The sequence below is a fragment of the Sitophilus oryzae genome, unplaced genomic scaffold, assembly GCF_002938485.1.
Source record: "Sitophilus oryzae breed Bouriz unplaced genomic scaffold, Soryzae_2.0 scaffold_1146_pilon_pilon, whole genome shotgun sequence".
NCBI lineage: Eukaryota > Metazoa > Arthropoda > Insecta > Coleoptera > Curculionidae > Sitophilus > Sitophilus oryzae.
Genome location: NW_022145778.1, coordinates 1,508,629 through 1,521,886, shown reverse-complemented (window position 1 = coordinate 1,521,886; position 13,258 = coordinate 1,508,629). Strand labels below are relative to the sequence as shown.

At 31.7% G+C, this 13,258-nt stretch overlaps 1 protein-coding gene across 1 annotated transcript in view; it reads left to right on the top strand.

Annotated features, from left to right (window-relative positions):
- LOC115887229 (semaphorin-1A) overlaps positions 1-13,258 on the top strand; it is a 79,407-nt gene that overhangs the window by 30,106 nt on the left and 36,043 nt on the right. The window contains exon 2 of the mRNA XM_030906595.1: positions 11,991-12,099. Within this exon, the coding sequence (XP_030762455.1) occupies positions 12,073-12,099 (27 nt within the window). The 5' untranslated portion in view covers positions 11,991-12,072. The remainder of the gene's footprint in view (positions 1-11,990; positions 12,100-13,258) is intronic.

Genomic DNA, 13,258 nt, shown 5'->3' with positions numbered 1-13,258 from the left:
ACCAACTAGAATAACTAAAACTGGCTCAAGTACTATAGATTATGTCGTGTCGTCTTTTGACCCGGAATTCGTTGACTGTAGAGTCCTTCACTCAGGTTTCTCTTATCATGAGGCAGTATTGACCAAACCAAACCAAACGTTTTTGCCACATTCCAAATGCAAAAATACCTCGCGCAAATTGGGCCGTATTTTTTCGGATAAAAATTTTCTAAATTTTCCCCACCTGTGTCTAACAACTGAGTGGGTTGTCCTCTCGGCTGACGTCGATTCCGAATTTTCTAGATTTATAAATACCTTGTCTAATCTGACGAGCAAGGCGTTTCCTCTTAGGCCTATCAAAAGTAAGCAAGGTATACCCTGGTCTACGACCGGCTTGCGTATATCTGCAAAGAACATGCGCTCATTATCTCACCTTAAAAAATTCACAGACAGCGTTTTCTTTCATAATTACGTGAAACTTTATAGAAGGGTTTATCGTAAGACTATAAAAGCTACCAATGACATTTATTATAATGGGAGGCTGGCCAAATCCGGTAATGTTGCTAAAAAGGCTTGGGCTATTGTAAATGACTTAAGGAATAAGACTTTTTCGTCTGGCACAGTCTTTAATTCACCTGAAGATTTAAACACTTACTTTGTTAATGTGGCTAAAAATTTAGTGAACACCATAAGTCCTTCTCATGATTCACTTTCATATCTCCCTAAAGCAAATGAGAATTTACACAGTTTCCTCTTCACGCCCGTAGCATTAGATGAGCTCCGTAGTACAATTAAAAGTATTAAAAATAAATTCTCATCTGGGACTGATGGGCTTACTCTCAAAATGTTCTCTGAAGTTCCGGAATGCACATTAATCTATCTTACTACTTTAATTAATGAGTCATTCCAAAAAGGAGTTTGTCCAAACTGCCTTAAGACAGCAATAATTATTCCTCTGCATAAAGGAGGAGATAAAGATCAAGCTTCGAACTATCGCCCAAGTGCTCTCCTGCCCACATTATCTAAGATCATTGAAAGATTGGTTAAAAAAAGGCTTCTATCTTTTCTCCTTAAATATAAAGTACTTTCTACCCATCAATTTGGATTTCTAAGTAACAGTTGCACAAATGATGCTATTTTCGACCTTTTTAATAATGTATACTCTAGCCTGAATAACCATCACTCTACAGCTACAATTTTCTGTGATTTCTCTAAGGCTTTCGACTGTGTAAATCATAATATCTTAATTAACAAATTGCAAAACTATGGATTCAGGGAGTGCCGCTCGAATGGCTTAAGTCGTATCTTGGCAACAGAAGGCAGCTTGTGAGGATTGATACGTCTATGTCTTCTTGTAAGCCTATAGAATGTGGTGTCCCTCAGGGTTCAGTACTTGGCCCTATTTTATTTTTGGTGTTTATAAACGACATTGCAAATCTAGACATTAGCGGTAAAATCTGCCTCTTTGCGGAGATACTAGTTTCACTTGGAGCGGCCCAGATGTTACGGCACTATATGATACTATATCCAGTGACTTACGCCATTAAGTCTTGGTGCTAGAATCGCAATGCCTCAATTCTCCAAATCTCCTATGCCTCAACCTTTCAAAAACTAAAGTTTTGTCATATAAAAGTACTATACAACCTTTTGTACTTAATAACACCACTATTGACGTCGTGGACTCTGTGAGATTCTTAGGACTTGTTGTGGACAACTCTTTAAAATGGGACTTGCACATCGAAGCCTTATCAAAGAAACTAAGCTCTGCCTGTTTTGCCCTAAGATCAATGTCTAAGGAACTTAACTCATCAACTTCTAGAATGGTCTATTATGCCCTTTTTGAGTCGCATCTTCGTTATGCCCTTCCATTCTGGGGTATTTGCTGCGCGACAAAATTTGATCGTATTTTCAAACTTCAAAAGAGAGCAGTTCGATACTTATTGGGACTAAACAGTAGAACTCACTGCCAGAATTTCTTTAAAAGTTTTAAAATACTGACTCTTCCTTTCTTATTCATTTTTGAATCCGTTTGCTTAATCCGCAAGCACATATTCTCTATTCCGAAAAGGCCTTCTCACAACTATCCACTTAGGAATGCGGAGCACGATATGTATCTGCCAACCCCGATCTCAGAACTAGTTAAAGGCTCAATACTGTACAATGCCAAGAAAATGTACAATCATTTGCCTTCGAATATCAAGTCACTTTCATTCTTTCCCGCATTTCGCAAAGCTCTGAAATCATATTTACTGGAGAGAGCCCTATATGCGGTAAACGACTTTTTTGTTGATGTTTAATCATGAACAATTTAGAATTTTAATTTTAATATTTTGATCATCTCACACACTGGTTAAACGTCTAGTATTTAATATTTTATAACTCTTGATTTTATGTTATTATGACATGATTTTATCCATTTACAGTTTTCCTTTTGTAAAATTTTCTAGATACGCCTGTGTTCTGCAATGTCCATATATGTTTTATTTGTAATTTTATGACGTAATTTTTTTTTTTGAATTGATTTGTATTGTATGACATTTTTTGTATTATTTGTATATTTGTTTTTGTGCTTTTTTTGTTTTGCTTTGTCGATGAAGCTGTTTTGGCTTTTTGTACAATAAAGCGTTGTTTTTTTTTAGATCTAAGGCTTAGATAGATTTTTTTATACGATTTTTATTATCTAAGCGATTCAAAATTAATTTAATATACCGTATGATCAAAAAAAAACGGCGTTAGCGATGGTTATGAAATGAAGATCGCTGTCATTTTTTATATGTAAAATTATATGGAGAATGGCATTGATCATCATTTCCAAGCCAACTGGACGCCGGTTTCTTCTTGATCGTACGGTATTTACGTGCTTGAACTATACACTATAAGACAATTAATGAATTGGGAGGGAGATGTATTTATATTTTTACGTTTGAATCATTCGTTCAAATCATTTTCGCTGGTATCCAACAAAGACTCGATATCACTCTCCCCTTCGTCACTCATCATAGTTCAAAAATAGAGAAATATTTAAAATAAATGCACGATAAATATCAAATAAAACTTTAAGCTTCAAAACGTCCGTCGTCAAAACAGATAAATAAACTAACTGTCAAAATTAAAAAGAGAAATGGCTAAAGGAAGTCTAGAAAAAATCAATAATTTGCTGACACACTCTTAATGCGCAGGTCAGTCCCTATGATTCTTGGTTTCAGGCTGGTATCTAAATTACGGTCCCGGAATCGATTCATTAACGGTGACAACTCTTGTTGGAACGCAATTATCGTTCACTAAACGATTCTCTCGTGGTTGGAACGCTTTTTCCCCACTGCGCAGAAGCGTTACCGTACCGAGTACGGTTCTCTTCGTCGCGTCGTTGGAACGAAACTATTGTTGTCACCTGGTATATTCATCAGCGGGAAAGCACAAAAAGAACAAATATTCACAATATACTTTTGTTAATACTGTTATTTTAATTAAGATCATCATGATCCAAATTAGAAAAAAGGAATACAATAGTTTCATTACTTTGCTCGCAGTAATGGAAATACTGCAGAACATAAAGCCGGCAAAGTAATGAAATTCACAGTCCGTTAGATCCACTATTGCATATATAATGGTTAAACAAAAATTAAAAGCCGGCCGGCCATTTATTTCTGGCAATTCTTTCCTAATTAGACAATATTCCGAAAATGTACGCAGACCAACAAAGGCGAGGCGCAATAAGCTATGTGAAAATTACACCGAAAATGCATTTACAGCGTTTGGAGACTTGGGAATATTCAATTTGGTTTAGTAAAAACAAAACGAGAGAATGCAGTCGGGTCAGTCTGACCGCGTGCCTTTAAAGGTAAAGCTTTTAACAGGGCAATGCGCTTTTTTTGCTAACCTTTAGAATTTTTATTTTATTTTTATATATTAGCTTCCAAAGACGTGGTAATCGGAACCACGAAAATTGTGTTTAATATATGACATCGGAATAATAACAATTTTATTTTAAACAAAAATAAAATAAATTGCACTAATTATAATAAATTTATAACTTTTTTGTTGTTTTTTACATCTAAATATTCTAGAGCATATTTCAACTGTATTTTTATTGTCGGTTAAGTTTTTTTTAGATAATTAAATATATAATATTTTTAGTATCTATGTCTTGAATTTTTATTTTGATGACTACAACTTTTGGTTTTTAAATGGCACCCTCAGTATTTTTTTACTTTATTTGATAGAATGAAGAAAATGGACAATAATTTGACATAAATTAGGATTGATTGACGTATTCAATTGTTTTTGGTCACTTCCTGTTTCACTGGAAATGACTACAACTTTTGATTTTTAAATGACACTCAGAAAATGACACTCTTAATAGAATGATATATCTTATGTCAACTTTTGACATTTTTGGTTAAAAATCGTATTTTAAATTTCAATTCAGAGTGCCATGGTTGTGTTAAAAAAACAAATTTTTAATTAAGGAGCCTTGGAAAAATGGATTTGATCGTATAAAGTTTTTCGTGTGTTCTCCTGGCCGGTTAAGAGATGCCCAAATCGTATTTTTAATCATATCTCATTTTTTTTAATTGAACAAGGGTGGCTCATTAGCATATTTGGAAAAAACATTTTTTTACGAATAATTTAGTACCACACACTTGGTATTTCAAGTCAAATTGTCGTTATGATTCGCATCCGTTACAATTTCAAATAAAACATATGCGAACAAGCCTAAAGTTGACATACATATGATATATATCATTCTATTGAAAATGTCATTTAAAAATCAAAAGTTGTAGTCATTTCCAGTGAAAAAGGAAGTTACCAAAAACAATTGAATACGTCAATCAATCCTAATTTATGTCATATACTAACATACCAAATCTCGTTTTATTATCTAAAAAAATAAAGAAGTTATAGGGGTCAGCCACTTTTGATACGCACCCGGTATAACCTATTTATTTGTAGTATTTTCTTCCTCATTTTTTTTTGTGGGGAAAAAATCTGCAAACTAAAGAGCATATGCGGTACTGTCGGGTGGTTGAGGTACCTTACCGACTAAAAAAAACCTCCACAAGCCACTTTGAATATATCCCCGAGGTACTACCTTTCGTATTGCACGAATCAAGAATTAACGCAGCTCTGATAAAAGCTGCACAAAATCTTTACCATGGAGGAAAATCACAAATAAAAACGGTCAACGGTCTCTCAGAGGAAATTTCTATCACTAAAGGGCTCCGACAGGGTTGCTGTATATCCCCAACGCTATTTAAAATTTATATTGCCAAGGCCTTACATCTATGGAAAAGAAAATGTAATGGAATGGGTATAGAACTAAATGACATATGCCTATACACCTTGCCATTTGCAGACGACCAGGCCATAATTGCAGACGACAAAGATGACAAGGAATATATGGTGCGGAAAATAATTGAAGAATATGCTAAATGGGGTCTCACAGTAAATACAGAAAAAACAAAATACCTCCCAATTGGAGCTAATACAGAAAATCTTATTTTAGACAATAATATGGAAATTAGGGCATGTGAAGATTACAGGTACCTGGGATCGATATTTACAGGAGATAGAACGGACGATAGAGAAATAAACAACAGAGTAATACAGGCACGAAGAGTTATCAGATGCATAAATGGCATTCTATGGAGCACTGAAATTACAAAAAACAGGAAATATAATATATACGAGACACTAGTTAAAAGCATATTACTCTATGGATGTGAAACATGGCGACTCACTGAAAGGAATAAAAGGAAATTAGAGACAAAGAAATGGACGCGATTAGAAGAGCAATGAGAATTTCACGGAGGGATAAGATCAGAAATGAAGACATTAGACAACAGATGGAAATAGAGGGAACAATAGTAAATAATATAGAACAAAAACAATTAATATGGTACGGCCACGTTCAGAGAATGCACAATGAAAGAATTCCAAAACAAGTCATTCATTGGATACCACCTGGTAAACGAAAGAGAGGACGTCCCAAGAAAACATGGATGGAAGGAATAAGAAGGTCGATGAGCGAGAAAAATTGACCGAAGATCAATGGGAAAAAATCGCACAGGGTGGAAGTTAGGCATCGGACAACGTCGTAGGACGTTCTGACCCGAATTTATATATATATATATATATATATATATATATATATATATATATATATATATATATATATATATATATATATATATATATATATATATATATATATATATATATATATATATATATATATATATATATATATATATATATATAGGTACTACCTTTCGGCATTACTTCTCGCGGTTTTACTGTGATGTTTTAGTTACTTCATCTAGCTCCTTTCTTTTTTATATCTATTAGTGTCTCCATAAAAATATGAACACTATTCCAGTTTTCTGGGGATCGAATCATTTCTGGAACTAGATCGGAAATCTGAATTTTCTCGACTCTTAGTTTTCTGTATGGCACTCTTCGTTCAGCTGTCCATCAGTTACATTCCAAAAGGGTATGCTCCGACCGTATCAGCATTGGAGTCGCCATAGAGACATCAGGGCATAGCCCAGTTCTCCATATTTTCTATTTATCCAAAACTCTAGGTTCTTTATTTATTAAGTGTTCTAGTGTCCATTTACCTTTCCCATTTCTGTTTTCACTCCATCTTTTACACCGTATTTTCAAAACTCTATTTCTACTTTCTTCCGCTGTTCTTCCTGAATGTTTCTGCCTTTCCATTCTTTCTCAATTACTATGTCTATTGGGGCCATTGAGCTCAGAACTTGTGCAGCATCCGCAGATATTGTCCTGTATCCACGCATACTCTTATGGCCAGTCTTCGTTGTACTGCAAGAAGTTGCTGAATGAATGTCCCCGAATCTTGCAGATTTCTCCCCAAATTTCGGATCCATACAGAATTGTGGATGCTTGTACAGCAGCTAGCACTCGGCGTTTTGTTTGACCCAAGGTAGACCAGTTTGGCATAATTCTGGATAAAATAGTCCCCTGTTTTTCTGCTTTTAAAACTGCAACCTATTTATTTGTAGTATTTTTTTCCTCATTAGACTAAACTCTAAACACGTACGTAAACTAACAATGAGGCGCGATACCGTATGTGAAAATTACACCGATAATGCATTTAGAGCGTTTGTAGACTTTGAAATATTAAATTTAGTTTAGTAAAAACAAAACAAGAGAATGGATCAACCGAGTGTCTTTAAAACCTTTTAACAGCGTGATCTACTTTCTTTGCTATTATTTACAATTTTATCTTTAGTTTATTATATTATGTATTTATATTTAAAGAGATGTTTATCGTAGCTACGAAAATTATGGTACCATATATTTATAATTGTCTGTTATTATTTTACTATTAAATCCACTCTTTTAAACAAAATAAAAATAATTTTGTACGTATATAATACAAATGTCTAAAAGATCGGAATGAATATTCTCCAGTTTATAATTTCTAATATTAATCGGGTTGTCCATTTATTTCTGGTATATTTTTCCTAATTATACAATATTCCAAACACGTACACGAACTAACAAAGGCGAGGTGCAATAAGCTATGTGAAAATTACACCTAAAATGCATTTACTGCGTTTGGAGACTTGGGAATATTCAATTTCCTTTAGTTAAAACAAAACAAGAAAATGCAGTCGGGCTGGTCTGACCGTATGCTTTTAAAGGTAAACCTTTAAACAGGGAGATGTACTTTTTTCTTTAATCTTTACAATTTTAATTTATTTTATTAAAAATCTACTTCCAAAGACATGGTTATCGTAGCCACGATGATTATGTTAATATGTATTTATAAACATCTTTTATTATTTGATTTTTTAATCAATCTCTTCGAACAAAATAAATATACTATAACACGTATATTACAAAAAATGTCCAATAGTTATTTTTATACAAGACGATAAATGGTATCTTATTTTTGTGTGTAAAACAATATTTTTTCCATAGCGAGTTACGTTTTAAAAAATATTCAGAAATTATTATTTCAAGGAATTTATTACAAGTAGAAAAAATATTGTGCTGGGTTGGCGTTGGTTTCTATGTAATTTTGCAAATAAATAAAGCTGTCTCTTTAGTTGTCCCTTTAGTTGTTGAGTCAATATTTTTTAATTCTCTTTTGTGTCGATTGCTGATTGAATTGGAGCCAGAAATGGTTCAAAACGAAATAAGTAAATTACCAACAGATATTCAGACTGATACGACAATCGCCATATCCAAACTACTTCCATTTAAATTCCGAATAACTTATGAAAAGGAATACAAAAAGTTTCAAAAATGGAAGCAATTAAAAAACGTGCGAGAAGAAATAATGTTTTTAACATATCCTCGCTGTTAAAGTATCAGTTAATCTACCCTTGTAGTTAAAGTACTATTTTATCTACTATTTTTGATAGATATAAGACAATTTAAACAGTTGTTACGGAAAAAAGGTCTGAATTAAAGACAGTTTTAATATTAATATATTAACAAAATAGTCTCTTATATGCTTGCTTCATCCACGGTACCATAGATGGAGCTAAGAAGGCTTAGGTAGGGTATATATAATAAATAAACAAAAATACGAGTAGCGGAAAAAGGGGCCAAAAAAATAGTCTCTTGTTTATAATTTTTAATAGTAACCCAACTGGCTATTTATTTCTAGTATTTTTTTCCTAATTAGACTATATTCCGAATACGTACGCTAACCATCAAACACGATGCGCGATAAGCTATGTGAAATTTACACCGAAAATGCATTTTTAGCGTTTGGAGGGTTTGAAATATTTAATTTGGTTTAGTAAAACACAACAGTCAAACTAATCAGACCGTGTGCCTATAAAGGTAAACCTTTTTAACAGGGCAATTTGCTTTTTTCGGTAAGCGTTGCGATTTTTATTCTATTTTTTATAAATTTATTTTCAAAGACATCGTAATCGTATCCACAAAAATTATGTAAATATGACGTATTTGTAAATATCCCTTATTATTTTATTTTTCCTTCGAACAAAATAAAATTACTTTTGACACTTATGTACTACAAATATATTATCGAGTATAACCAGTATAACATAATGATTGATGGCAATTCAATCAAAACACACAATTATAACCTTTTTAAGTAAAAAAAAATTACATGTCTCCATTACAAAATTAATTAAATTCTCCCAACGTAAATCTGACTAGCATAGACACTTTTTGAAGTACTTTCTAAATTATAAACGTTTGTAAAAAATGCATGCTACAACGAGTTGATAAATTAACAATTTTAAAATTAAAGATTTACTAATTTAAGCCGCACTTTTAATCGTCAGTTTTTTTTCATAAGTGTCACATTGACAGTTAATCAAGAGCTACGGAATATTTTTTATGTTATTTTTTATTCTATTTAAAGTCCAAACTAACGCTGTTATCAAATTTGCCAGTAAGTTTTTATGATAATGAGAAACATGATGCCGACTTTATATTAAACAGTATCACAACCATTTGTTACAAATATTTGTCACACAGTTTATTGTCAATTAAACCATTCATTAAACAATTCAATTAACTTCACTTTTTTAAATTTAAGTGTAAATTAGAGAAATGTTAACCTGTGGTGTTTGGAAAAATGTTATAAATATAAAAAAAATTATTGGTAGTTTTTAAAGTGGTTTTGCACTAAATTTAAGATTTTTCAGAGTTAATCGAATTGTGCAGTAAACGGCTCGATTATTGTCAATTGAAAAAAATGTTTGAAAATAATACAAAAATTAAATAATTTTTATAAACCATTAAGAGTTGTAGTTATATTAAACCGGGTATTTCTCAAAAGTGGCTCACCCCTATATATAGGTATTTTTTTTAAATAAGAAAACAAGATTTGGTACGTTAGTATGTGACATAAGTCAGGATTGATTGACTTATTCAATTGTTTTCGGTCACTTCCTATTTAACCGGAAATGACTACAACTTTTGCTTTTTGAATGACATCCTCGGTCTTTTTTTTAATTTATTTGATAGAAAATGACACTCTGAATAGAATGACATATCATATGTCAACTTTTGACATTTTCGGATATGGTTTATTTGAAATTGTAACATGCGGTTCGTAATGACAATTTGACTCAAAATGCCAAGTGTGTGGTACCAAATTATTCGTAAAGAAAATTATTTTTCCAAATATACTAATGAGCCACATTCGATCCGTTTGAAACTATTGATATAACTAAAAATACGATTTGGGCATATTTTAACTGGCCAGGACAATACACGAAAAATATTAGACGATAAAATCTATTTTTTCAAGACTCCTTGATTAAAAATTAGTGTTTTAACACAGCCATGACACTCTAGATTGAAATTTAAAATATGTTTTTAAGCGAAAATGCGAAAAGTTGACATATGATATGTCATTCTATTTAGAGTATCATTTTCTATCGAATAAAGTAAAAAACTACCAAAGGTGCCATTTAAAAATCAAAACTTGTAGTCATTTCTGTTGAAACAGGAAGTGACCCAGAAAAAATTTGAATAAAACCAATCAATCCTAATTTATCTCATATACTAACATAACAAATCTGTTTTTTTACCAAAAATAAAATAAAAAAGTTATAGGGATGAGTGACTTTTGAGAAACACCCAGTATATGATCATTTTTATCGATATGTTTAAGTTTTGATTGAGTCGAGAATTTCTATTATCTATTTTTAAGTACTCTGAACTGATACAAAATCATATTTATAAGAGAAAAAATGGTTAAACTTGTAATAATATAATTATTGATTATATGGTTCCAATAAATTTCAAGATACAACAATATTCTTTGCAGCACTGTGTGTAATATGCACCTTTACATGCAAATGCCATTACTGTCCCAATATTAGTTCTACGAAAGCAAAATATAGTCACATATGTCGTCGAATGGCTTTATTGTATGTCCTGCATCCAATATTAAATTTCTTGATATTTTGTACTGTTTTGTTTACTTTGAATATCCGCAAATCCAATCCAAGATTTTTCTCATGGAATAGTTTATTTTAGAAAACATAGCTTTTTTTACTGCAACTGTTATAACTTTTTAATAGCTCAATAATTCAACGTAGCTTAACTTTTGACAGCTACAGCCAACAACACTAGTTATTTGAAACTTGATTGAAACTTGATTGAAACAAAATAGAAATCAGCAGAATTAAGTATGCCGCAATGTTGAGTTAGGCTAAATCGTTTTAGATAATAATTCTCAAGTGTTCCTTCTAAAACACCCGAATATCTAGGGAATAATTAAAGTGTGCTAGACGTAATGACTAAAATAGAAGAATGTCTACCTCAATTTACCTAAATCGTCCCTTCACCTTCTCTAATTGGAGTATATTTCGCTGAAATTTTCAGTCTCATTAAATGTTTAGTCTGTTGAACTTTAACTTTATGTACTTGTGTTTACTCTATCGGCATGATTAAGTATAAATGATCTAATTAGGTAGAGTAGCAACCCGATTAAAAATAATTTCGATATTAATAGGAAACTGTTACTTTTATAGTATGTTATTCTATATTATTATTAATAGAATTTATAATTATAAATAACAGTGTTTTGAACAATTTTTCAATGATCATTATTTGGATGTATATTTAAATAAAATATGTTTAATATATATGTATTTCCTTAAAAAAAGAATATACCCTTGTTGATTTTATTTAGCCTAGACGCGCTGACATGCAATTTTCAGTTGATTATTTAGTTGCAAAAGTGAAAACACTGTGTTCTTATGGAACTGATCATTTGATGGCATATGTACGCAGCTTCATAAGAATATATATTGTTTTTACTTCTGCAACTAAATAATCGGCCAACTCGAACTTGTCATCGACACATGTCAACGCTTAGTCTTGTTAATCCTAAAAAGATATTTATGCAAATAATCTATACACGAGACGCATAATTGTCAGGTAAAAGGTTATGTGTAGACAGCCCTTTAGAGCTATTATATTTTTTACATAAATTATTTAGATTGTTTGTTCATTTTATATCATGCATAATTTTGTTTCAGGAATGTTGTTTACAATTTGACATTTTCCAACCTCAATGAACAACAGAGGCTGATCTGGTTTTCTAACGAACACGATGCAAAGATGTGCGTCATGAAAGGAAAGGACGAGGTAACGTATATTTTTATTTTATTTTAACAGAATAATATTACTTTTTATTAGTATATTTCGTTTATTTATTATTAGTTTTAAATATTTTTGTGTTCTTTAATTTTATCAACAATCAAAATGATATTTAAAAAAATTTTTTTTGACTTAAATAGTGAAAACGGAATGAAAAATATATATAATTAGTTAAATCTAAGTAAATTTCATATTTGATGGGTGTACATTGTTCCGTATCCACTTATACCCTGTGTACCCATTTTGGTGTGTTTTATGGAATTTCTCGTTTATGATAAAGATAAAGATACGGTTTTCACATCACTATACTACTTTTTACGAAACTAAAGATGCTACACACAGATTTGTCCTAGCCCCCTCTTAGTTCCTGAAATACAGGGCGAATGCATGGTACAAAGAATACAAGGTATGATATTGCGCAGGTTGGTCGCTACGTCACAGGTGATAACAAGCGCTATTGGTCAGCATGATCCGCGCGCCAGTTCAAATCGTCAAGATATTGTTATAAACCTGTTTATGTACCGTCATTGACTTATCGCCAAGCAAGTTACTTTGGAGCAATGCTAAAAGAGTCAGGCTAGGAATCTATACACGAGACCTGAGTAAAAGAATCTCGGGCGTAGACATAACTTTAGAGCTATTATATTTTCTAAATAAATTGTATTCTATAGTTTATTTTTTAGTATAAAAAAAGAACTATTTATTCTGTTAGGATCTCCGGTATTAATATATAAATTGATTATTGGTACAATACCTCATTTAATATAAAATAATATTCTACTTTTTGAAATGTATCGGGCGTCATAATTGTACCTAAAAGTAATATATTTTAGTGATATACAATATTGTACTATTTAATATTTTAGTTACTTAAAAGTTAATTTGCATTGAATAAATGCCTACCAATAAAGGAAATTTGAGCTATAATCCTTGATGGGCATATTCTGGGTATGCAAATACTTCCTCTAAATTTTGGGTTTCAATACCTGAAACATCTACATATAAAAAGAAGCACAGGTCACTAATTATAATAAACTTCACCCTTGGAATTACTTCTATCACAATTACAATACATTCATCTGCATTGGCAATTTCTAGTTTTCGATGGGAAATAATCAACTTCCCAACATTTTTTAAATGATGTAAC